At 36.9% G+C, this 26,991-nt stretch overlaps 1 protein-coding gene across 5 annotated transcripts in view; it reads right to left on the bottom strand.

Moving 5' to 3' along the window:
* The window catches only part of ORC3 (origin recognition complex subunit 3), a 61,034-nt gene continuing 34,043 nt past the window's right edge, over positions 1-26,991 (bottom strand). For 4 of the 5 annotated variants that reach the window (XM_077903119.1, XM_077903118.1, XM_077903122.1 and 1 more), the window contains 9 exons: positions 26,166-26,282; positions 25,233-25,312; positions 12,217-12,350; positions 9,562-9,638; positions 8,198-8,298; positions 3,659-3,800; positions 1,798-1,914; positions 966-1,045; positions 1-428 (listed from right to left, as the gene is read on the bottom strand). In XM_077903119.1, the coding sequence (XP_077759245.1) occupies positions 323-428; positions 966-1,045; positions 1,798-1,914; positions 3,659-3,800; positions 8,198-8,298; positions 9,562-9,638; positions 12,217-12,350; positions 25,233-25,312; positions 26,166-26,282 (954 nt within the window). In that variant the 3' untranslated portion in view covers positions 1-322. Of the gene's footprint in view, positions 436-965; positions 1,046-1,797; positions 1,915-3,658; positions 3,801-8,197; positions 8,299-9,561; positions 9,639-12,216; positions 12,351-25,232; positions 25,313-26,165; positions 26,283-26,991 lie in introns of all 5 variants that reach the window. The other variant, XM_077903120.1, reaches the window with a different exon arrangement.

Below are 26,991 nucleotides of genomic sequence, written 5' to 3' on the forward strand. Positions count from 1 at the left end.
TTTAATATTCGTGGATAAAGGCATTTATTACCTCTGTAAACTGCTCAAGAACAATTTATAATTTAGTAATGACTATGAAAATTACAGTGATAATGTGGAGGAGGTTGTAGTTACAATGTAATAAGCATGTCATTTGTTGGGTTCTAAAGTACTCCAGAGGTGTTTCTGATATATTCCTGTTTGGGTTAACAGTACTTTCTGATCAAACACACACAAGGATTACACATTTCTCACCAAGAGTCTTCCGGTGGTATGTAAATATGCCTGGTCTCATTTTTCTCTTAAGCTTAATGTGATACTTCTGGCTTCATTCCATGGCTTTCTAGCAGCCTCCCCATGTTAGCCTTGCCACATGGTCAGTCTTCTGTTTGGTAGGTTTTATAAATCCTAAAAGTTCTAGTTCAGAAACAGCTCTAATAAACCGAGCACTGAAGGCTGTGGCTAAGGAAATTCACTGTTAAATTTTTTGACAAATTTTAAAATCTCAATGTTAAAACATCACCTGTTAAGTACAGTTCAAATACATATGCTAAATTAAATTTTAATCCTTACTGGAAAGGAACAAATGTAATTAGAATCCACTTCAATAAGACATGAATGGTAAAGTACTTAATGCTTACATAATTCTAATTTTTCATACAGTATGAAAATTGCTCCCCCTTTAACTACTTAAAAGTATCTACTCACCATAGAAAGACAGAATAATAGTTTTTTGACATTGTTGCTGAATTGTGGAGTATAACCTTGATAGAAGTTTTAGACCAAATATTTTACGTTAGGTCTCATTTTAGGTTAAAATCAGAATAGATACGTAGAAACAAGTTATTCTGGGATGGTGTGGTTAATATTAAATAATAAAGTGGTTTGGAGCACATCTTTATAAATATTGTAGGTCTAGGGAAACTGTAAACTTCTATACTCCATGTATACTTGAATGTTACAAAACTGATTTGTTAAAAGGATACTGGATAATTTCATTCCTTTCTTCTGAGGTTGCAGAATCTGCATCCATTTTTTCAGCAGCTGTCACAACTGTTGCAAAAGCCTTTTGAGAGACAAGACAGAAGAAAATAAAAATCTCTACCACTGCCAAATATCTTTTATTGCACTTGATGACTGTATGAAGCAGGTCAAGCACTGCTGCTGATGATAGCTGGTACATTTTTAAAAATATTACACCAAATTCCAGATTCTCAAAACTTCTCATCTTAGAAGGTGCCAATTATCATATTTTTAAATGGTGACATCTGTTAAATAAGACCTTCAAAAGAGTTAACTTTGTAATGCTCTTCTGAGGATGGAAAGAAATTGTTTATCTTAATTGTTGTCTTCCACTGCCTTGCCAAGTATTCCTTGTACTTCCTGATTGCTAAATCTGTTGTATAGTATAGTTATTCTAATATTTTTTCTTTTTTGTGATAAAGGAAATGCTAGTTAATAATGCACCTTTATTTTGTGAAAAACAGAACCAACCTAAACTGTTTAGCTTTTGCTTACTGTTAATTGTGGCTTTAAATCACATACTTATTTTGACCTAGCATGAATGTAGAATTGGCTTGGTTGAGGTATGTGGAATCAGAGTGCAGGGGACTTGGGGTGAGACTGTTAAGCAGTTAACTGCTCTTCTGGAGGAGATTTTGCAGTATGAAGTGATTTATGCTTTCCAAACAAAAGAACAGGGCGTTAAAGAAAGAAAAGAAAAGAAAGAGGAGTTTCAAAGCCCTAAAAGTTAAAAAACCCCAGGAGAACTGTCATGGATGGTTAGACAAATAGCTTACTCTGTTCCCCCTGACCTACCTCTGACCAGTCTACAAGGTTGATTAGCCTGCTACACTCTAGGTGCAGTTTATATGCTATGCAGATGTCTGGGGCGACATTTGGAATGCAGCCTTCTTCACTTTTCAGTGCTTCATTCTAAAAAAAAAAAAAAAAAAAACAAAAAACAGTAAACTAAGATGACTATGTCTTAGAAATGCAGACATTAATGAACCCCTAAACTAAATTTAGTAAGCCAGTAAGTGGAGTCTTTGAGTTCCTTTATTTATTGAGTTGCATTTTACTCTCCAATTAGTTACCTAGTTTCTTGTTTAGGATTAAGTTGTCAGTCATAATCCCCTTAGCTCCTAGTCACTAGAAGAATACTCAGGATCAGAAGAAAAGCATGTTTCCTTTTAATCAAATTATTTCTTTTTTTCATTTTAATCATACATTATTAATTTCTGAGATCCTAATGCATTTCTGGTTTCCATAAAAAGTTTATGGATTTCCCTGGGGATTTTCAGCCACTTCCAACACTTGTAATTATAGGAATAGTTATCCTTATTAATACCAACACATCACTACCAGAGCTGTAAGTTGTCTCTCAAAGACTGTTGTTAAATGCTGCAGATCCTAACTAACCCTTAGGTAAACAATTGGGTTTTTTTAAATTAAAGATTTATTAATTCATTGGGAGGCAGGCAGAGGAGAGGGGCTTGATCTTACAACCCTGAAATCACAGCCTGAGAGGAAACTTAAGAGTTGGCACTTCACCAACTGAGCTACCCAGGCACCCCAAAAATCAGTGTTTTTTTTAACTTATTTGAAATCCATGGTTCTTACTGAGAAACTGTCTCACACAAACATACACAGAGATTGTGATATATCCTCCCAATGACTCCTAAAATCATACCAGATCTCTTAAGTGACCTACCACTAAAGAAGAATTTTAATTTGTGGTTTATATAATAAAAATATTTTGTGTTTTATATATGAAATTATTCAAGCTCTTCACTACCACCATTATTGAAAACCATTGACTTGTATCTTTCTACTCCATATTCTCTTGTAATGCTTATTAGCATGCTAGCTTGAGTGCAATTTTGTTTTTGGTTTTTTGGGTTTTTTTTTTAGTGCAATTTTGAAGTAAGAAACCAATACATTTGGAACATTCTTCATAGATTTTATGGAGTCATTTCTTAAGTATTTTTTGTGGCAAGATTTCTAGGTGCTTAGCTGAGTTTGTAACAAGTTAACTTATTAGCAAATTGTCTAATTCCATGTATACATAAGCTTGAAATGTAGCTTACAGAAATGTTTAAATGATGACTTGACCTGGTCCCGTAAGAGAGTTTTTAAAATTCTGAACTCTCTTGAACTCTGTTTAAAGAATAGCTTCTTAGAACTAGCAAATTCTGGATTTTAGGAGTTTTGTCCCTGGCAGGTTGCTGGCTATCCTCTATACTCAGCTCTTGAGATACTCAGAGTGATCTTTGGGTTTAAAATCCATGACAAAACCCCAAAGTACTTATATCTTTCATCAGAAACAACCATTTGGATCCTTGTAATTTCATTAGACCATATTTTTTGACCCATGATCTGTTATGTCTGTAGGAAAACATTTATTTTCACAAGAATAGGATACTCTGGAATCTTAGTGCCCGCTGTGACCTGGTTTGATCACATGGAAGACATGTACAGACCATCAAAAGTTGGCAGCATTAGTGGCCTACTGATTGGAATCTTCACTGGCTTAGAAAATGCCCTCTAAAGTCTAAAGATTTTTTTTTAAACCTGAAAGAGATAATCCTGTGCTACCAACTCCCCACTAGTTAGGACTGCAAATTTTTGTGGTAAAGACTGTCTGAACTAAACTGTCAGTAATGAATTTGCTTTTTACCTTGAGATAATAATAAGGATTGTTGAGTGCAGTGTGGAGAGCGATTCTTGGAGCAGCATTCAGGTGTTCACGCAGGGTGTGACCAGCAGTAAAGTACACCACCTCATGCAGAGGCTGTGTCTCTGGAGGCAGAAGATATTCTCTGAAACAGCCAAAGTGAGGTATCAGCTTTTAGATAAGATAATGTTCATTATAACATTTTGGTCAATCTTCTGTGGAAGACTGAGCTATTAAAAGGCAAAATCAACAACCAAAAACAAATGAAACAAAAGCCAAATAGCAGAGTTCGTACAGGTTCACTCAGAATTGTACCTCTTACATAAAGTATTTTTTAAAGCTTTCATATTCACCAGAATTTAAGAAACTGTATTTCAGTTCTGATTTAAGCCTTTAGGTACAAATGTACATAAGTTATATTTCTGTTCAAAACCACAAAGGTTGAACTTCTTACAGCATTAATGAATACTTTCTTAAAATAATTATTTGGAAAGCTGAGATAGCCACATTCCTTACCATAGTTGACATTTAACTCTTGACAGTGTTTAAACACAGGCCTCAGGCCTAGGATTGAGTTTAGGAAATTCTTTTTGGATCACAGAAAATGTTTTAATTGATATGTTTCATAGAAATGATACCTGAAAGGTTCTTTATATGTTAGAATTAAATTTTACATTAGAAGGCAGAAAAGACTAAATTTTAGCTTCAAAATATTGGAAAACAAGCAAATTGTTCATCTTCAAAATTTCAATTAGAAAAACCACTATAACTTGGGTTTTTTCTTTTACGGGTTAGAGGACAACCTGATTTTAATGAAATCTGAATGAGGGAAATAAAGCATTATAAAGTTCACTTTCAGGAGAACCTGGGTGGCTCAGGTCATGATCCCAGGGTCCTGGGATGGAGCTCCGTATCGGGCTCCCCGCTCAGCAGAGAGCTTGCTTCTCCCTCTCTCTGCTTCTCCCCCTGCTTGTGCTCTGTCTCAAATAAATAATTAAAATCTTAAAAAAAAAGTAAATAAATACAAAGAACAGTTCACTTTCAGTGTCTAATGAGCCTATCAGCTTGCCTGTGCCATGACAGTGACATCACTTTTGGTGTGGAGGTTAGCAAATTGGAAGAGAGAAATTCTGGCAAACACAACCCAAAGGTAAGAGTAATAAGTCACTAACTTGATTAAAGTTGTTAGCTCACAGGCCTTCATAAAAATTGGGGGGCTTGGGGATCCCTGGGTGGCTCAGTGGTTTAGCGCCTGCCTTTGGCCTAGGGTGCGATCCTGGGATCAAGTCCCGTGTTGGGCTCCCGGTGGAGTCTGGTTGTCTCTCTCTTTCTCTCTCTCTATCATGAATAAGTGAATAAAATCTTTTAAAAAAAAATTGGGGGGCTTAGTGTAGTCCTGGGCTTTAAATATTTTGGCCACAGGCCAGATATGTGTCCGTGCAGTTTCCCACCGTTTCCCACCAAGCGCAGGCAGAACAAAGCAGCGGCCTCAGGCCCAGCCACCAGGGAAATTACCCTTTTCTTCCTGTTGTCCCTTCTCTTGTCCTGGGAGAAAATCCCACTACACTTGCTCCACCCATTGTGGTCAGCGGCTTTGAGGAAGAGAGGAAGTGAAGAGGGTATTAACCATGTACATCACTCCTCCCCATCTCAGGAACTCCTGCCTCCTGCTCCTTCCCTAGAGTTACTCACAATAAAACCCGTTTTGCAAAGCGTACGATTCTGACTTGGGCCTAAGGCTCAGCATTCTATACCTTAAGTACTCTTACTCAAGATAAATTTAGCTGTAGCCTCTGGCATGGGTTTTGTAACATCAACTGCCTCCCTAGCTGGCTAGCTACCCATTTGTAATTTCTGGCCATGAACTCTTCCTACACCAACCTCAGGCTGTTTCCCCAATTGTTACAATGACTGTCATTAAAAGACCCTGTTGAGGGGGCGCCTGGGTGGCTCAGTGGTTGAGTATCTGCCTTTGGCTCAGGTCGTGATCCTGGGGTCCTAGGATCCTGGGGTCCTAGGATTGATTCCAGCATCGGGCGCCCTGCAGGGAGCCTGCTTCTCCCTCTGCTTATATTTCTGCCTTTCTCTCTGTGTCTCTCATGGATAAATAAATAAAATCTTAAAAAAAAAAAAAAAAAGACCCTGTTGAAGTCCTGCTATGTAATAAGGACTGGAAACCAAGACAAGCAGAGTCAATGTCAGAAAAATTATCTCACATTTGTACTCCTCCCTTTTAACATCTAACGTTTAGAAATTCAGTTAATTTCCAAGGCAAAAGGCCATTTTGGATATCCTCAAAGAACCTCCATCAGAGGCAAAATAAAATTTTTGCCTGTATTTGGTTTACACTGGCCTGCTACATTAGTTGAAGCCTAAATGATGAACAAGACATCCAAAAAATCGGAGGACTATTTAAAACTCTTCTCTTTGCCATCACCCCCACCAGTGACAAAATATCATACATTAGACTTTTTGTCCAACTGCAAATGTGGAGAGTAGCAAAGGAATCTACTTTGAAGCTTACTTGCTATAAGAAATAAGCAGTGCGCCTAGCACTAGACTAGAGCTCTGCATGGTGCTCCTTTTGGATTCAGATTAGAGTTCATTAACAGGAGAGGGGGCAGCCCCGGTGGCGCAGGGGGTGTGATCCTGGAGACCAGGGATCGAGTCCCACATTGGGCTCCCTGCGTGGGGCCTGCTTCTCCCTTTACCTGTGACTCTGCCTCTCTCTCTCTCTGAATACATAAATAAAATAAAATCTAAAAAAAACAAACAGGAAAGGAGGTTTTGAGGGAATCTGGAGGGACTACTTAATATCAACAAGGGCTACAAAGTTGAAGCTTGTATTTTGATGTATAACGTAGGAAAGAGCATGTACTTTTATTTGCCTTTTTCAGTTTTCTCAGGAGCTCCTCATGGTAAACCAGGAACCCTGTCTCTTGCTTATATTTATCTTTAACAAACATCTTTTCTCCAAGGACTCCAAGCTTGTTCAAACATCTGTGATTGAGGCCTTCTTGGAGACCGTATGGAGAATGGAGAGGGACTTCTGATGGACATTAGCAGACCAGGACTGTGTGACTTTGCATAAGTTCTAGCTTCTCTCTGGGTTTTAGCTTCCACATGACTCCTTAAGTCTTTTTTAGCTCTGACATGCTACAATCCTAATCTCTCCCTGCCTGGGATAGTCAATCTTGATAAAGACTGTAAATCCTGGTATGGAAAATTTTGTGATTTCACAATGCAGCACAATTCAGTCATACTCACCTTTACTTCAGTAACTTCTCAGAAAGGAAAAAAATCACAATTAGGTCAAAGATCAAAGAGGAATGATTGTCTGATTTCAGAGCCTACAGCGTGGAATTTGTGGGAATTCAGATGAACCTGACATTTGGCCTACTAAATGTGTACTAAATTATGGTAAGATACATTTTAACCATTTTTTTTTTTTAACTGTAACAGTCACAAGTTGGTAAAAGAAAGGAGTCAGAAACTTGGGGCAAGAAAATACCAAAACAGCGAAGCCCAGTAGGGCAAGGTTAACTGTATGCATTCTAAAAGGTCAATTCTGGTCAGTAGGTCAGTTCAGTATTATATTGCATCACTTGTACATGACACATTTCTCACTTTAATCTTCCTTTTGTCACACTTGGTTGCTCATCTGGACCTTTTTTTATGACATTAATGATTTCTCCCCAGGGATTAGGAACAATGACTCTGTTCCCACACTGTCCTGGAAAACAGAACTTTTCATGTTTAAGGACAAGTAATTTATCAGAAAACTACTCTCTGTCTTCAGGGACTGAGCTGTTCCTTTTAGTACTTGATTATATTCAGTGCCTAGCCTGCCGTTTGAACTGCTATTAAAAAAACAGAATAAGCAATGATAAGTTTTTTCCTATTTTTTAGCTCTTAAATCATTTTATTTTTCACATTTTTTTTCTATGGCATGTCCCAACTGCTGAAAGGCAGCTTTTAGGTGGGTAATTTCACACACCTACATAAAACTGGCTTTTGGGAAATCCTTGAATCAGAACAATCTGGGTTTCCCAAAAAGGAGTCATCTTAAAATATAGGCAGGACTAATGGACTTCTAAATTACTATGAGTACATTTCTCAACTGACAATAAGTTGCACTGGTATTAGAAGTCCTTTACTTTGGATAAGAGGGCATTACGTCTGGCCTGCTCTGTCTTCTGGGCTTGGCCCAGATCCAGCAGACTCCCAGCAAAGATAGAGCAAAGATAAAGTGCAATGCAAACACTGTTATTATAAAGGAGAAAAACATTCACTTTCTGTTTTCATCCCCCCACCCCAGCTTAATGAACTAGATCAAATTTAAATTTGTGTTCTTGAACTCTCAGTAAAGACTGAACCCGTCATTTGATCAGACATCTAATAAGAATGGAAAATGAATCAAAATTACAATTCTAAACTGGGAGCCTAATCTAGGAGAAAGTGCCCAGGGCTGGCTGTGGACAACTATTACCCCAGTGTTAGTAATACAGCCTGATTTTTAGCTTTTCAGAGCCATAGACTCACCTTACCAGACTGTCAATGAAGTTGACAACTTTTTCTCTGAGTACTTCAAATCTGGTCTGCTTCTTATTTGTTCTTCTTAGTTCCTTCATTTCCAATAAGGACTATGGATGAAAGAACATATTTTTCCTGGTGATTCTGCAATAGAAAATTCCTAACAGGGGAGCGCTGGGTCCATATACAGAATGTGCACAGAAAGAACCAGATCAAAATGGGTTATTATTTTATTTTTAAGGTCTAGAAAGAATCTCTCCTTCCAAGTATTTTGCTTCAAATATGTATCAAATGAGGGATGCCTGGGTGGCTCGGAGGTTGAGTGTCTGCCTTTGGCTCAGGGCGTGATCCTGGCATGCCGGGATCGAATCCCTCATCGGGCTCCCTGCATGGAGCCCACTTGTCCCTCTGCTTCTGTCTCTATCTGTGTCTCTCATGAATAAATAAATAAATATTAAAAAAATATATATATATATATATAAAATGGATTATCAGGGAAAGAAAAAGGACAGTCACTTTATTGCCATCATATGGCAGAGTGCCCACAATCCACAACCCATTACTGCATTAAGAAAAGGACTTAAAAATATAAGAAAAAAACAAAAAACAAAAAACCCTTAGCCTTTGGCCATCAAAATAGAATAAATTCAATGTAGCTCTGTCTTGCTTTGATTGAATGTTTATTCCATATTTATCATAGCTTGGTATCAGGATACAAAGAAGGTTCTTTACTTTTAAGAACAACCAAGATCCTAAAGTTAGAATGATCTGAAAAAGATTATGTTGCACATCTTGTGGCTCAGTTTCTGCTCTCTACTGAATATGCATTAAAAAAGTTAGGCTCTCTCTTTTGGATTTCTCTGATCAAACAAAAAAACAAAGATCAGATAAGTAATCAGATTGCTTGTTGCAACAATGTTCAGTTTTTCCTTATTAGTAGTTGATTCTCTTTTTCTCTGAGGCTAAAGGAACAGTTTCCACCTACGTTGGCTAGTAAATTCTAGACTTTGTAAATACAGAATGAGAATGGCAATGGATCAGATAAAAAGGATGTTCAATTTATAAGTGAGTTACAAAATCTCCTTTGTTTCTGGTTGTGGCTTAAAAATAAAAACAGGGGCGCCTGGGTGGTTCAGTCAGTTAAGCGTCTGCCTTCGGCTCAGGTCATGATCCCAGGGTCCTGGGATCAAGCCCTGGTTCAGGCTCCCTACTCAATGGGGAGCCTGCTTCTCCCTCTCCTCTCAGCTTGTGCTCTCTCTTGCTATCTCTGTGTCTCTCTCTCTCAAATAAAAACAAAAACATTTAGGCAGAACTAATCTAGAGCACATGCTGAAAAAAACAAGTGCCAGGATGCAGTTGGAAGGAAAAGTTACCTTCTGAAGATGATAGAGGTCTGTCTTCTGAAGCCCCTTTGACAGCGACCCAGAAGTATCTTCTTCTTCTTTGGCTTCTGATTTTTAATACAAAACCAATACACAGCAACTAGGGTAAATCCATTCAAGTCAAAGAGAACAAATATTTCTACTATTCCAAAAGAAAGTTTCATCTATTTTTTTTTTCAACGTGGCAAAGGATCAAGTTTCCATTAAATAAATGGTTTCTCCCAGAAGCTGAAGGTCAATAAACATTACATAAATTATGCTGCAAAGATGGCTTCCAAAAACTAACTACTGGATTTTAAAAACATAACCACAATAAAAGCAAAACAAAGTACAAACATACAAAACCCCACAACCCAAGAGCAAAAAGCTCCAAATCTTTTGTGCTTTTAAATAGCTTTTAAAAAACAAATTTAAACTTACATCCTGCCAAACTTGGCCTCAACCTTCCAATCCACTATTTTTGATGCAAGGCTATGTGAGTATGAAAAAGGTAGTGTGTAAAGAGTTTGAAATAAACCCAAAGTACACCTTAGTTCCTTAGCAAAGGGAACAGAAAACCATATCTGGTAAAAGGTGTAGTTGTGCCTGTAGAGAACACGAGGCTCTAAAAAACCCTTCCCCAGTAAAGGCAGGTTTTAGGAACCTCACATTCACATGGCTTATTTGGACTAAATCTAAGACAAGAGGATGCAGCTATAGAATCTGCACTTTCTCAAAGAATAAACTTCTTCATAGCTATGGATAATTCTTGTTCCAAGAAAAACATAATTTAAGGTTAAAATATCCAATAAATTCTTTGTCCCATATCATTAACACATAGCAGAGCCTTAAAAATAGATCTGATATGACACTCTGATCTACTTCTGTAATTTTAAACCCAGACTGTAAAATATAAGTGTTAAAAGGAACCAGTGATAGCATATAGTCAAATATTTCTACTTGTCCATTGTGGGAGATTTAATTTTACTTTTATTGTTAACTATGTCATTTTGAGCATAGAGAAATACAGATATTTCTTCAAGACACTAGTTTTGTCCCAAGTAAAATTCTTTACCTTTCGAACATTAATCATCTTAATCTCCAACCTTTCCATTTCTAAAAGCTGCATTCCTCTATTATTTAACATACCACAGAATTTGTTTCACCAGCTTGTTAATTAAAATTACAATATCTAAAGTTTTCTTTTACAAAAATCCAAGTCCAATTTTGTAAAAGACTGAAATTTACTTTATATGAAGTCTTTTACCTTATTTATGTCCTTAAGGGTGTCCCCTCACTGTCCCAGTTATCACAGTTAAGGGGTATTTAAATTGTGAATGACAGGAAGTAACACAATGAGCTGGTTTAAGAGAGGTGGGTGCTAGGACTAGCTAGCTGTGGGATCTAGAGCAAGTTACACTTTCTGGGCTTTAGTTTCTGTTTATAACTGAACTCAATGATTTCTGTGATACTAATTTCTAGTCTTTTAATATTTTATGGCTTGAAAATGGTTCAACCTCTTCTGTAGTACAAAAGAGCAATGCCTACAAATAACTGAAGCAGACCCTCTTACTACTTTATTTTCTCATTTCTGGCTGCTCATGTCACTCCAGGCAAGCGAACGTTCTCTTCATCTTCCATTGACTAGGCACTCATCAGTTCCCTAGCATTCCAGCTATGGAGAGATATGGAGAGATTTCGGCAAAAGCAGTTTCCTTTAATTCAAAGGATTTTTAAGACAAAGGAACACTTGTCAAACACAGAAAGGATTGATATAGACATTCCAAATAAACTAAATTCACCATGCCATGTCCAATCTATGTGCTTACTACATAACAAGCTGCCTCAACCCCCTAACCTCTCAAATTAAAATTTCCCTAAATAGGGAGAAATAAAGGGTGCACACTTGTTTTGCTTTATCAAAATAATGCCATACTTTAGTCCTATAACAAAAGAGAAGAGCCCATGAAAAGTTAATAATCAATATCAATCCATGGTGCCCCTAAGAACACAAAAGTCCTGCTGCATCAGAAAACAACATGGCTACCCATACACACTCAGGCTACCCCTGCATTCAGCAAATAGAAATGATCTTGTGGCGGTCAGGCAAAATCAAAGTAATTCTAACACTCCAACACTAGGGTATGCCAGGCTGCCTCAGTTCATTTAGGGGTGAAAGATTCCAGCTTTTATAAATCCAATTAAAGCCAACCTCATGCATATTTTGGTAATCAGCATACCAATGAGCCTCATCGCTGTGCAAGTGGTTCACAGCTATTAATTTTTCAGGCTTACAAATGATTTATGCAGTGTTTTTGAAATCCATAAAGAATCTGACAAGTCATTAATTATGATGCCCTGATACTCCAATCTTTTTTATTTTTTTGTTACCCCTCTCCCCCTTTAAGTTAAGTCTTCTAAACTGTCCATCTGGGAAAAGAATTCTTTTTCCTGCCCATTTGATGATTTTCACTGTTTAAACCAAATCTGGAAGAGTACCACTTGTCTTATTTATGATTGTCAAGATATGATATTCTGAGGGTTGGTATGCTGACCATGAAATACTTTATCTCTCATCTCTGAAACATTAGAAAGTGGGATTTTCTGTGTTATTTTATTTAAATGACTGTCATAGCCAGTAGAATTGGCAAGATACTATATTCTCACCATCAAGATTCTGAAACTGGGCCAGAAACTCCTCTATTCTCTTTGCTGTGCTCCCAAGCTGCTTTTCAGAAGTGGACTTAAAAATCTTGAAACATTTCTGAAGAATGGTCATCAGTTCATCTTTTGCCAACATCCTAGAAAAGAATCAGTGACAGGAGATATACTGTAACTGGAAAATCAATATACTTAAAAAACACTGCTGCATATTAAATGCTTCTGGTCAGATGAAGATGGTACAGATTCATCACCAGTAGCTACCAAATTTGAGGAAAGAGATCTTCTTCAGTGTATGTGACATTTCAGAAGTATTAGGAAATTTCTCATAATAAAGCTTAACTCAGAAAATGTAGAAAACTTGGGCTCACAGCCCGATAGTGGCACTTCTACTACATTTGGAATACAGAGCAACCTACACCTCTTTGACCCTTGGGTTTCCTTGTCAATGAGATGGAAATAAGAATTCACATATCTCACAGGTTAAATGGAGGCCTAAAAATTAAACAAGAAGATGTATTTGAAGACTCTGGCACAGTGCTTACCACACAGGAGGCATTTAAGGTTAGTGTTCCTATCCTTCAGATCTAAGTAGGAGACAGCAGTATCTGCTGATATAACACTTAGGCTAAATGAAGGCTTAAAGGACTCCAAAAAGAAATCACAATCATTTCTCTAATTATTACCATTTTAGCTATGCTTTTTATCTTCTATGGGCTTTATAAACATCCACTAAACTTTAAAAGAGGTAAGCAATTCTCTGTGTTTTATATAGCACAGGTGGAATGGTTGTATAACTCCTTCAAGGCCACAGAGGAAATCTTTGTTAGAAATGGAGGGAACACAGATCTTCTAAAATTAGGATCCTGTTCTCAGAACCATTACTTAAAGGATCTCTCCACTCAGATCATATTCAGTAACAGAACGAAATGGAATCAGGTCAATATTAGTATTAGTAATTACTAAGTGCCATGACACAAGTATAAAAATTATTCTCAGCAAACGGACCTAATAATGAAAAACTACGATGACTGTAAATTCTTACATTAATCATGAAGGAACATGGAGACAAATCCAGAATGTGGACCATTCTACAAGATAACCATCGTAAGTTTGACATTTTTCATAATAAAAAACCCGAAAAAAATACTAATATTACTAAGCTAACTAAAAGATATAAAGTAGACTAAGACTACTGAGAAATTAAGTAGTTACTTCAACTAAATTTTAAACTGAGACCTAAAAAAATTTTTAAATGTCCTATAGCCAATAAATATAGAAACCAGTCAGTAAGTAGGGGTGGATAAAGTAAACTTTTACCTAGTTTTAAGAAAAAGTATAAAATTTTCTCTTCCTCCTTCTACAGCAATAAAATAATTATCCAAAGTATTAGTAATTTTATCTGTGAATAAAAGGCAACTAGCAGGTCAAAAAAAACTAAGCTAACACATTTAATTTTTTATTATATTTGACATGATTTAAAATGTCTGGCTTTCTATTGCCCAGATGGAGTTAAACTGTTAAGAGAGTTGAAGTCAGATAGACTTGAACAATCTGTTATACCTAACCTTCAGCCCTGCTTAAATAGCCAAGATCAGCATTTCCAGGGTCCAAGGAATTACTGACACTGGCTTGCTGGGAGGGGTAGAAGCTGAGGTGGAATTCACATCAGAAGCACCCTGAGAACTAGTATCCCAGGCTGCAGGCAGCCACACCTGGCATCTATTTGCAGCTTACAAAACTGAGTTATCGAGGAAGGCGAGGCCAGCCTATAATTCACTTTGAGGGTGCAAGAAAAAAATGGCATTATGTCACATAATTTTAAAATCAAACTTTATAGCCATAACTTTTAACATATTTGCTTGGATGGGGTAGATCCTTCACTTCAGATGTAAACCTTTAAGTAATTCAGAGAATTACTACTCTTTTTATTATTAGCCAAAGATAATGTTTTTGTAGTTTCCAGAGTAGCAAAAGATCTTATACTATCCCAAGTGCTCTCTGGTTTAATACAAAACAGGGCATCAAGTAAGGCTAAGTAGAGATAATAATGTGATCAACCCAATAAAGTCAGAAAAATTTTTTAAATTAAATTATACATACATAGAATCAACATATACCTGCTATAATCACTATTATCTAATAACATCATTCTAGAGTCCAGCTGCTACAACAAATTAAGAAAAAGTGATACAAACATTAAAGGAAGATGAAATTTATAATATGCATATGATGTGACTGTAAGGTTACGAAATCTAAAAGAACTGCGTATTAAAGAGTGTGAAGGATGTAAGACATGCATACACATATATCTGTGTTAATACCTTACATGTACATGTAATCCATCTTTTATTTTTTTTAAGATTTTTTTATTATTTATTTATCCATGAGAGACACAGAGAGAGAGAGAGGCAGACACACAGGCAGAGGGAGAGGCAGGCTCCATGCAGGGAGCCTGATGCGGGACTCAATCCCTGGTCTTCAGGATCATACCCTGGGCCAAAGGTGGTGCTAAACCACTGAGCCACCTGGGCTGCCCCTAATCCATCTTTTATTAAATTGCATCACGGGAAAAAAGAGCATGTTCAAAATGGCAACAAAAACTATGGAAAACACAGCCATATACTTTATTTATTTAGAATTTATTTATTCATGAGAAACAGAGAGAGAGAGAGAGAGAGAGAGAGAGGCAGAGGCACAGGCAGAGGGAGAAGCAGGCTCCATGCAGGGAGCCTGACATGGGACTTGATCCTGGGTCTCCAGGATCAGGCCCTGGGCTGAAGGCAATGCCAAACCGCTGAGCCACCCAGCTACCCCAGCCATATACTTTATAAACAAGTATGTGACACATATCAAAAAATGAAAGCCTTGAATAAATGACATTTTTTAGTTCTAACCCCCAGTACTGTACAGATACAAATTTATTCCAAATTAATATATACTTATAACACTTTTTGAAACAAAATTCCAGTAGGTATTTGTTTAAAACCCAATATAATTATTCCAAAATTTATCTGGAAAAATAATTGTTCCTAAAAGAAGAACAATGTGTACATGCTTGAGTGTGTGTAGTGGGGCTATTAATGTATCAAAAGATATAAGCTATAGCAACTAAAAATCAGTACTTTATAGGAAGAGACAGGAAACAGTGAGAACAAGAGTCTATAAAGAGCTTGAAGAATATATGGGAATTTGATCACTGGGGAAGAGATGGTATGTACTGGAAATAGCAAGTTTGAAAAAAATAGATCACTACCTCAATATATTTCAGATAGAATAAAAACGTAAGTATGGCATAGGGGTTTGGGAAAGAACTAGTCCATCAATCATAAAATGCTAGAAGAAAATGAAGATATTTAGGCATCAACAAGAGTGTTTTCAAAACGGAGGATCTTATATAGCTGTGATAAATATGAAGCAATACTAGTCATGATGGCTACCATTTATATGCACACATGTGTACTTTGGTGACACTGGATCTTTACTATACTGTATGATGTAGTTAAAATTACTCCCATGTTAAGAAATGAGGAAACAGAGACACAGAAAACTTAAGTAACTTGACTAGAGTCCCGTAATTGACAAATTACCAAAGTGATGTGAACCCAGTCTGGCTTGGCATCCGTGTACTGCATCTCAAGACACAGTGTCCATGGTAGAATAGTAGATGCAAAACAAATAACTAACACAACAAAAACCAGCCAAATTCCAAAACCAAAAATCCAAGTTGTGGAACATCGTATATAGTATGATTTAATACCTGTTTGTGCCTGGAAAAATGTCTGGAAGTACAAATTGCTAACAGTAAATGAAAGGCTTTCAAAGTTATGGAACACAAATGGTAATATCAGAAAAGCATTGTTATGTTTTCATTTAGATTATTATTAGAGTGACTCCCAACAAGTACTTGGACAAACCAAACCTAACTGAACAAAACTAACTAAAAACTAAAAAGTGAAAATTTTAAATTATTCCAGAAAGTTTGTTGATACACACTAGCACCCCAAGCAGAAAATTAAGGATTGAGTCACACTAGACCAGCATTTTTCAAACTGAGTTTTCAAAGTGGGTTTCAACCATTACTAAGTCATAAAACCATTCATTCACTCATTCAGTGAACACTTATTAAATGCCTACTATATACCAGGCACTGTTCTGGGCATCTGGGATGTATCTCAGTGAAACAAAAACCCTTGTCTTTATGAAACTTACATTCTAACAGAGGCTGGGAGGTGAGGGGGTAGGTAGAGCACAGCAACAAACACTATCTGCTTCATATTGCTATATATCCTAAAAATTGGTATTATAGAAAAATACTGAGTAGGATTAAGGGTGGGGAGAGTTGGGGAGGAGCAGATGGGTTTCAATCTTAAAACCATTTTTAGACCTCATTGAGAAGATGACATTTGACCAAACACATGAAGGAGGTAAGAGAGTCGGCCATATAAATACCTAGAAGAGCTTTTCCTGGTGGAGAGAACAATACATGCAAAGGTCCTACACTGCATGTATGTAGGGCATGGTAAAGAACAAGGCGGCTAAGGTGGCTGAAGTGGAAAGAGAAATCTAGTAAAAATGAAATGAGACAGCAATGCAGGGCTAGAACATGTAGAGTCATTATAGAGACTGGCTTTTATACTTAGTGAATTGGGGGAGTTAATGGAGAGTTTTGAGCAAAGGAGTGACATTATATGACATATTTTAAAAGGATTGTGCTGACTGCTGTTTTGAGAAAAATCTGTAGGAGAACATGTATGGAAGCCAGGTAAACTGATTCTGCAATTTTCCAGGTGACAGATGACAGTGACTTGGGACAGTGGTAATACCAGCGAAAGGAAGGTGGCAAAAAGGTTTGATTCTTGATGGATTTTGAAGGCAGAACCCAAGTTTTTGGCTTTCAACAATGGGAAGGATAAAAAGACCACTGTTAGATTCTAAGTTTAAAGGGAAGTTCAGGCATTCAGTTTCGAACACATGAACTTTGTGTTTTGGATATGCAAGTGGAGATGTTAAAATAGGTGCATGGAATAACTATATGGCAGTTAGAAGAAAAGTAGGCTTTTCACCTCCCCCAGCACTGCAATGTTGAGGTGTCAGGGAGAAGAGAAACCACTAAAGACGGAGAAGGCAAATGCACTGAGGTAGGAGAAAAACCGAGTCCAGGTCCTGAAAGTCATTAAAGGAAGGAGTGGCAAACTGTGTTAATGCTGATAACAGGCTAACACAAATGAAGACAGAGAACTGACTATCAAATTTAGGAACATGAAGGTCACCAGTAATCTTAATCAAAGTAGTTTATTAATAGAGTGGAAAAACCAAATCAGTTAAAAAGGGAATGAGAAGAGAGGAATTGGAGGCATTGTGACAATGCTTTTGAATTCAGGCGGATCCCATTTAGCATTTAGATTTAAAAGAAATAGAATTGAAAATATCAGAATTTAAAAGTGTGAAAGTCACCACACTAAAGAGAAAGGAAAAAACACATTAAGATAGGTCACCTTAATGCCGAAAAGGAGGTATTTATCTTTAACCACCCTGATTAAGTGGTTTTTATTACCATCAGGTAAATGATTCAAAAAAAGGTTTGTGATACTTAATATGTTAAAAGATTTATAGATTGTCATTAAAAAAAAAAAGTTTCCTTAACTAAGACAGAAAGGGAATCATTTAGCAATCATTAAAAACAATCACTCAAGGGCAATTGAGTGTTCTGCTTCATGATGCAGAAAGCCAATAATTCCTGGTTAAGTACTGATTATATAAATGCCTGATTGAGAACAGGCAATAAGGAGAAAATGGTCAATCCATGGCTAATGCAAAAGTCCTCTAAATAATGAGTTCTCAGGCTTTAAACGGACATTTTCATTAATCAACCTTTTAAAAATATCAAAAACTCAAACCGGCAAATGTACCAATGAAGACTAAAAAGGAAACAGGAAAAGCTTACAAAAAACCATATACACAGAAATCTTCAAAGACAATACAACAAAGCATTTATATATGGTAACAGGTGAAATGGAAACCAAAAATATGCCTGATGCCTCTAAGCCTTGATATTTCATGTTAGATGCCACTTCCTCTGAGAAACTGCTCAACCTCCTTAATGAAGGTTCACCATCCAGCCTTTTAGCTCCTTAGCCCCTGAGACCTCACCTGTCACAGCACTTACTACTCTGCATTGCAACTGCCTACTTGTCCACCTTAATCTCTCACTTGACCAAAATTCAGTGTACGTAAGACCCAGGGTCATCTCTGTAGTCACATCAGTGGCTCTACCTATCAAGCATTTAAAAAACCTTTTTTGAACAAGGCAATAAATGGCCTTGCCCGCCCCCCCCCCCCCCCCCCCCCCCCCCGTCGTTTGATGACCTCAGGCCTTAGTGAACAATAGTTTCTCTACTGACAAGCTGGTTCACGTAAGAGAGCACTACTCCCAAGTAATAGTGCCCTTTGAGGAAACCATGCTCTTTCCTGTTTGTCATAACAAGTAAATTAAATTACATCATATGGCTAGAAATGACTTTAGTAAACTAAAATATATTCATATTATTGATCTATATACTTTTACATTTTTATATATCTCCTATATTTCTTTTCCAAAAGAAAAAAGTTGTCAAATTAAGTTTGATTAGCAATTTCTGAGTTTTTTTTTTAATTTTTATTTATTTATGATAGTCACAGAGAGAGAGAGAGAGGCAGAGACATAGGCAGAGGGAGAAGCAGGCTCCATGCACCAGGAGCCCGACGTGGGATTCGATCCCGGGTCTCCAGCATCGCGCCCTGGGCCAAAAGCAGGCGCCAAACCGCTGCGCCACCCAGGGATCCCAATTTCTGAGTTTTTAAAGGAACATTTCTTAGCTACCTGCTCATTTTCGAGCAGAAATTAGTAGGCACTAAATATTTCACAAAGAAAAACTTAAAAAGTTCATATCTTTTGTGTCTGTTGAGATAAAAACCCACTGCTCACTTTTAGCAGTGGAATGTCTTGTTTCAGTTTTGGAACCAATCTGAGATCACCTCCCTCAAGCCAGCCAGCTTCTCCAGCAATAAAGCCATTTCTTTTCCTTTGATGGCTTCATTTTGTCCTTTTTGTAGTCTCTTCTTATTCCTCTTATTTTCTACAACAGTGTTTCTCAAAGTGTGGTCCTTTGGGCCGATCATCTGTCCAAATGTGGTGGAGTGCTTATTAAATGCAGATTCCTTCTGCATTTAATACCCAGGTTCCCAACAGATTCAGAATCTTTAGGGAGGGCAGCCTGGGTAGCTCAGCGGTTTAGCACCGCCCTCAGGCCAGGGCATGATCCTGGAGATCTGGGATCGAGTTCCACGTCAGGCTCCCTGCATGGAGCCTGCTTCTCCCTCTGCCTGTGTCTCTGCTCTCTCTGTGTCTCTCATGGATAAATAAATAAAATCTTAAAAAAAAAATCTTTAGGGGGAGGGTAAAAGCATACATGTTCAATACACCTCAGGTGATTCTTATGCACACTAAGGCTTGAAAATCAGTACTGTAAAAACTATGATTCTCAACATCTTTTTCCTATAAAATGAACTTCAACAATTCAGCTGTTTGGTTTTACCACAAGTGTACAGATGACTGTGGAGGACCTGGTGTGATGCAAATTCAGACTGGCAATCCCTGGTCTAAGAAAGAAATTGTATTTTAACTGTACAGTCTCATATTCCTTCTGCATGGACAAATCTAGATCACCAAAAGTTAAATTAGGCTATTTAGGAAGCATCACATAGATTGTGGAGCCGTACTGTTTACTGTTTTTCTTAACAGTAAGAAATCTCATCTAAAGTTGCAAATTCAGGAAACAATGCATTATTTAGATTTCAAATTTCTAGTCTCTTTGAACTAAGCTAAACTGATCAAATGTTAGTATTATTACTTGGGTCATGTTTTTTTAACTCAATGAAAGCTGAACTGACCTGCTAATATATTACTGTTTAACTCAAAAGCTTTACTCAAAAATTAGGGCAATTTCTTTTAACCTAAATTCCTGAAGCAATCAATCAACTTCGATTTACAAATCTGTTTCTAGAGCAAACTCATAAGGTTACACTTGGGATAAGCAGACTAGACACTGTGGTTCATTTATAGATCTATACCCTGGGCCAAGATGCCTTGTGCCACGGTGGGATGGGGGTTTTGAGTCCATAGGCACTTGCTTGGTTGGTTCACTTTAATATCTGTGGTGTGCTCTGAACATGGACAATTGGCCACAAACCTACAGAAATTACTTTTTATACTATCTCCCAAATAATTGAAATAAGGCTGAAAAACAGACTTGACTTTGAAGATTGATTTAAATTCCAGCTCTGTCAGCTGCAGAAAAGTCACTCAACTCAATGTTTCTGCCTCTGGCTTATTTGGAAGAAAATGAGATAATCCTTGAGTAATTCTCAATTATTGGACAAGGGCAGAATAAATTCCCTCAGACGACAGACACACTTCTCATTACCCTCAACTCAAGAATCACTGCCATAGTAATCCATGGCAACTGATATGAGATCAGAATATTCTTCAGGTCCAGCTGATGCATAATTCCTGTAAGTTTAAGACTCTGACTTGTAGCAACCCTTAAAACCTTATTATGGAAGCAAGGTTTTAAAAAACTTTTGGTCACGTGTTTGATTTCTAGATGGCTATTTAGAAATTTTCTTCAATAGAAAGATAAATTTTTCCTCTTAAGGTCTTTCATAGATGACCACAAAAAGCCCAGTGTACTCACCTAGCGTAGTGCTGGGTTAGCATCATTTTTACCACTTACTGTTCCCAAATGGTATTTTAAATGAAATATATTCATATATAATGATACATGCTTGAGTGAAAAATTAACCAACTCATATCCTGTATAGGGATTTGGTTTTCTTGCTTCAAGAGTTTACTGAAAGAAGAAAGTTTACGGAAGACATGCAGAACTAATGGACTCATGCCAAATTACGATCTTATTATAAACACATACCTGCATGCTCCCTGCACGCACATCAGTTGTCTGTTGCACACATTTAAAAAATAACTGTGATATAAAATCCTGTAAGTTTTTTTCTACTCACAAGATATGGTATTTTCCCTCATTATAAACATCTTGTAAATACATTTTAAAATTGAGGTAATTAGGGGCATCTGGATGGTTCAGTCAGTTAAGCATCTGCCTTTGGCTCAGATCATGATCTCAGGGTCCTGGAATGGAACCCGGCATGGCATTGGGCTCCTTGCTCAGTGGGGAATATATTTCTCCCTCTCGGTCTGCCCTTCCCCTGCTTGTGCACGCTTTCACTCTCTCAAATAAATAAAATCTTTTAAAAAATAAAATTGAAATAATTAACATATTAGTTTCATGTGTACAACATGATTTGATTATTTGTATTTATTGTGGAATCATTACCATAAGAAATCTAGTTAACATCCATCACCACAGTTATAAATTTTCTTTTTTATGATGAGAACTTTTAAGATCTATTCTCTTAGCAACTTTCAAATATGCAGTATGTGTTATTAATTACAATCATCATAGCACACGGTACATCTCCAGTACTCCTTTATAACTGGGAGTTTGTACTCTTTGACCACCTTCACCCATTTTGCCCACCCTTCCACCTCTGACAACCACCAATCTGTTCTCAGTATCTCTGAGTTCATGTTATGGCAGGACTTCCTTTTTTATGGCTAAATACTGTGTGTATATGTGTTTCTTTATCCATTTATCCACTGATGGACACTTAGCTTATTTCCAAGTCTTGGCTATTATGAATAATGCTGCAAAATACACATGGGAGTGTTGGTATCTCTTTGAGTTAGCATTTTCATTTCTTTCAGATAAATACCTAGAAGTGGAACTGCTAGTCAAAGGGTAGTTCTATTTTTAATTTTTTGAGGAATCTCCACACTGTTTTCCATAATAACTATACCAACTCACATCTCCACCCACTGGGTACAAGTTATTTCTCACCACTTGTCATTTTTTGTCTTTTTGTTATTAGCCATCCTAACAGGTGTGAAGTGATATCATTGTGATTTTGATTTGCATTTCTGATGATTAGTGATGGTAACCATCTTTTCGTGTACCTGCTGGCCATCTGTATGTCTTCTTTGGAAAAATGTCTGTTTAAAAAAATGGGCCGAGGATCTAATCTATTTAGTTGTATAAGTTCTTTATAGGTTTTGGGATATTAATCCCTTATCAGATATATGATTTGCTAATATTTTCTCCCTTTTGATAGGCTGCTTTTTTGTTTTATTATTGGTTTCTCCTTTACTGCATAGAAGCTTTTTAGTTTGATATAGTCCCACTTATTTATTTTTGCTTTTGGTGTCAAAGCCCAAATATCATTGTCAAGATCAACGTCAAGGAGCTTTGTTTATGTTTTCTTCTAGTTTTGTGGTTTCAAGTCTATGTTCAAGTCTTTAATCCACTTTGAGTTGATTTTTATGAACGGTGTAAGAAAGTAATCCACTTTTCCCACTATCATTTACTGAAGAGATTGTCCTTTCCCCATTATATATTCTTGCCTCCTCTGTTATAAATTGTCCACCTGTGAATTTTTTTGAGCTCTCTGTTCCATTCATCTATGTGTGCTTTTTTAATGTCAATACTATACTCTTTTGATTACTACAGCTTTGTAATATAGTTTGAAATCAAGAAGCATGATGTCTCCCTGTGTTCTTTCTCAAGATCGTTTTGACTATTCTTTGGTGGTTCCACACAAATACTAGGAATTAAATACTTTTTAATGGTCACAGTATATTTCATCAGGTTGATCTGTGGTTTAAAACATGTCAGTTTCCAGATAAAAGAATTTTTTCACAAGAAATACTGCTTTTAAGGAACTTAAAAAAATCAAGCTAGAAATGTTTATTAGACTATGTTTCCATAGCACCTTAGTTTTTCTTCCCAAGTGACATTCAGTGATCATTTTAATCTTATTTTCTCTCATGACTTGAACTGTTTGAAGACAGGTGATGTCTGGTTTCCTAAATTCAGATGATTCCTACTTAGAATGCTAAACCCTGACTTTTTGTCCACATCTAATCTGCACAAAAGGGAAAAGAAATCCAATATAGAGATTCCCAGATTCTTGTAATGCCCAGGCTCTTACCTCTCCTTGCTGCATCTCCTTTTATCCTTAGAGCTTTTTATATTCCTGTTTCTGACAGTTTAGCACGATGGCTAAAATTTCATTTTCTATTTGTTCCTTCTGCTTTTACTCAGAGCTGAAAACCCATATTTTAGATTTCAGCAAAGAATAAAGGAAGGTACAACAGCTATGAAGTCAGATCTGGATTAAAATTCTGGTTCCATCAACTAAGAGATCTCAGGCAAATCATCTAAGCCTTGTGTGTGCTTCAGTATCCTGAGTTGTAAAGTTTGGATAACAGTATTGGCCACAAAGGTGTGCTTGTGTATTAAACAGGAAAAGATACTGAAAGGGCCTAACACACTGCTAGCCTTGATAAACAGTGGTTATGACTATAACCATTACTATTATTGCTCGTGTTTTCTTACCCTAGTTTGGAACTGGCATTTGGCATTCTTGATCCTTGACCTGTACCCCAAGATTACCAATGCCAGAAAGATACAGAAAGAAAAGAATAAGCCCTCTCTGACAAAGGAATCTATGAATTTGAGAATACTCAACCAGAAAAGGAAGACAATCACTAATCACAAAGATTAAAGAGGACACTCAGCAAGAATCAACTGGGTGTTCAAGCAAGTCAGGTTGACTTGAATAGAAAGTAAATGAAGTCTCAGTTGACATACAGAAGTACACAGAAATCTCTTACTGGCATTAAAAAAAAATGAAATAAAACATAGCTTTTCAGTGGCAATCTAGTTTCCATGGGGAGTTATTTTTCCAGATAGCATAAAATTAGTTTCCTATCTTAAGCTGCACCTGCTAGATCACTAACATTTGAATTATTAAGTCTCTGGACTTAAAGTGCTTTCAATGTGAATTTTCCTCCTACTGTGCCCATCTGTTCTTTTCTTGTGGGCCCAGAGGAAGCCAAGACTTAATAAATATTCAGTTCTCAGACTTTTTTTTAATGATATTTTCATATACGCATTTATATTCACGGAGGAAAATAAGTCTGTGTGCAGAAACTTAACTCACATTTGATTTCCCTTTTCCCATTATCCAAGTGGTCATTATTTTTGTTAGACTAAAAAGTCACCATATATATGAGAGGTAAAGCCAAGAAAAACAAAGGATTATAACTTTAAAGGCAAATTTGTCAGGGTGGTAAGCAATCTCTGAAATCTGATAATAACACCAAGATAACTTATTTATTCATATAACATTAAGTAAATAAACTTATGATATCCAGTGTTCATGCAGACAGGGCTGGCCACTGCTTGCTCATCATTGCTCCTCATCAAGTTCAGCAGTGGCCTCCTTCATAGGATGCATTTTATCAAGTGATACTGCTCCTCCACCTATCCTGGTTGGGGCCATGGCAAGCTCACTTTCCATGACTACTTTCCCTGCCATGACATCAAGCTGACAAGATTAAAATCATCCATACATAGGACACCTGGGTAGTGCAGTTGGTTAAGCGTCCTACTCTTGGTTTCGGCTCAGGTAACAATCTCCAGGTTGTGAGACAAGACCCATGTCAGGCTCCATGCTCAGTGTGGAGTCTTTGCTTAAGATTCTCTCTCTACCCCTTCTTCACCTTCATATATCACCCACCTCCACCCCCCGCACACTCTCTAAAATAAATAATGAAAAAATAATAATAATAACCCATACCTAACCTAAGTTCTCCTCAGGTAGTGTCAATATTTGACTAAAAACATTTATTTTACTTAAAAAAAAATCACAAGTTCATAAACAAGGTAAAGCTAGCAAAGAAATGGATGGTTGCTATATTAAAAACACAAACATAAATTCAATATATATACAGATATTAGACACAACATGGCTACTTCTGAAAACTCTTGCAGGCAGACTTCTGGAGGAGGGTGTTACTTATTGGCAGGCTTACAGCGGACAAAAAAGAAAACAAACCAAACTACCTCAGCAGCTGCAAGGCTGACACATACTCCTCTGAATCCCATATGTTCTTTTCTAAACAAGTGCAGTACAGCTCTCTGATCTGTAAGTAAAAAGTGTATTTGTGAGAAACCAAAAGTGATGTATTAAGTTATACACTACTTGTTTGTCAAAGTATCATCAATGGTCAAGACAAAAAAATAAACCTTATTAAAAGCAACCATTATCTTTAGAGGACTACAGACTGGGCATGCATCAGAATACCATTTACATAAAAGCAAAATGAGACCATATTGGGATTGGCTGATACCACTGATCACATTGCAATAAGTAATAAAATAAAAATGATATGTGATTATTAAAAAGAATGCTTAATGGTAGAAATCATCTTTAAACAAATCATTCACATGTATTTACATTTGTCTCTAAACCTCTGAGTTAAGAACCCAAAGATTTAGGAATACAGAATTACTCTACTAACATCCACTCTCCAGATGGTTCACAGGTTTCCAGTATGACACAAAGGCCAGTGGGGCATAATTTTGCAAGCACAGAAATGCTGCCTCCCTTTTAGTTTTTTTGTGTAATGCAAGGTTAACCATTAAGCATTCTCAAATAGATTCTTTTTTCCATTTTGATAAGGTGAGGGATCAGCTCTCTCGGCATACATGACAAGGAAGTGTGAAAGAAAAAAAGTTAAAATGCCTTAGGACAAATACATTGCAGGGGAAGCAATACCACCAGGATTCATGTGGCTGCTTCTAGTTGTGGCCATCAGAACAAAAAATACGGTTTCAATTACCAGTAATGTGTACAGCTGGAATGGATTTAGACTGTGCACTCAGTGCACGATTTGGATCCATTTCAAATTTTGATGCCTGAATGCTGCTGAAATCAAAGCAAGAAACTACTAATCTTCCTACTGCAGAGATTCCAAATGAGGAAGTTTTGGTTACCTGTCGACCCAATGGGTACTTGGGAAGAGAAGAAGTGAACTGATGAAGACATCTCAAAACCAGGAAGTAATTTGAATGGTAAACATGTAAGTTTTCTAGTAATGATTGTATTTCCTCCTAAAAATCAGAGAATACATTAAAAATACATAAGTTAGTAATTAAAAGAATAGAGTCTACTTCATTAACATGTTATTAATTCCTGGAAAACTGATAAGATTCAGAATTATAAATTAACCTCCTCAAATTTTGAGAATTAGTAATCCACACACAAAATCTAGGATAAAAGCTGGGCATCTTTGATTTAGTAGCAAGTCTGGTGATACCTTACACACACCAAAGTTAATACTGTAGTTTCCTTCTACCTGTACCATTGCCATGATAACTGGGCTCCCCAAAACGCACCTTACTGGATACCTCCCTGTGCCAGTCACCTGATGTATGCCACAGCAAGGCAGGCCCACTACCATCTACCTCGCTGGCATCAGAAAGAAAGGTGAGGAGGTCACCAGGGAGCGCACTACAAACATAATTCACAGTGACTGAGGTTCCACTTATGGCCTATGCTTCTCTTAAAGTACTAGTAGAACTGTTTTTCAAAGGGAAGAAAGACTATAGAAGAATCACCACAGGTGACTGATAAATCCTTGCCTTTTGTTGAGAATCCCAATACTGGTTTTATTTAGCTCACCATTAAGAAAAAAATCTGAAGCCATCAAGCTTTATAATTTAGACTCCCAACAAGTATAAATATGGGAGACAGTGTCTTAAGAAACTGATGGGATGATTAATCTCATAAATCAGTTTCAAAAGAATTGGGGGAGGGGTA

The sequence above is a fragment of the Canis aureus genome, chromosome 7 (assembly GCF_053574225.1).
Source record: "Canis aureus isolate CA01 chromosome 7, VMU_Caureus_v.1.0, whole genome shotgun sequence".
Classification (NCBI taxonomy): domain Eukaryota; kingdom Metazoa; phylum Chordata; class Mammalia; order Carnivora; family Canidae; genus Canis; species Canis aureus.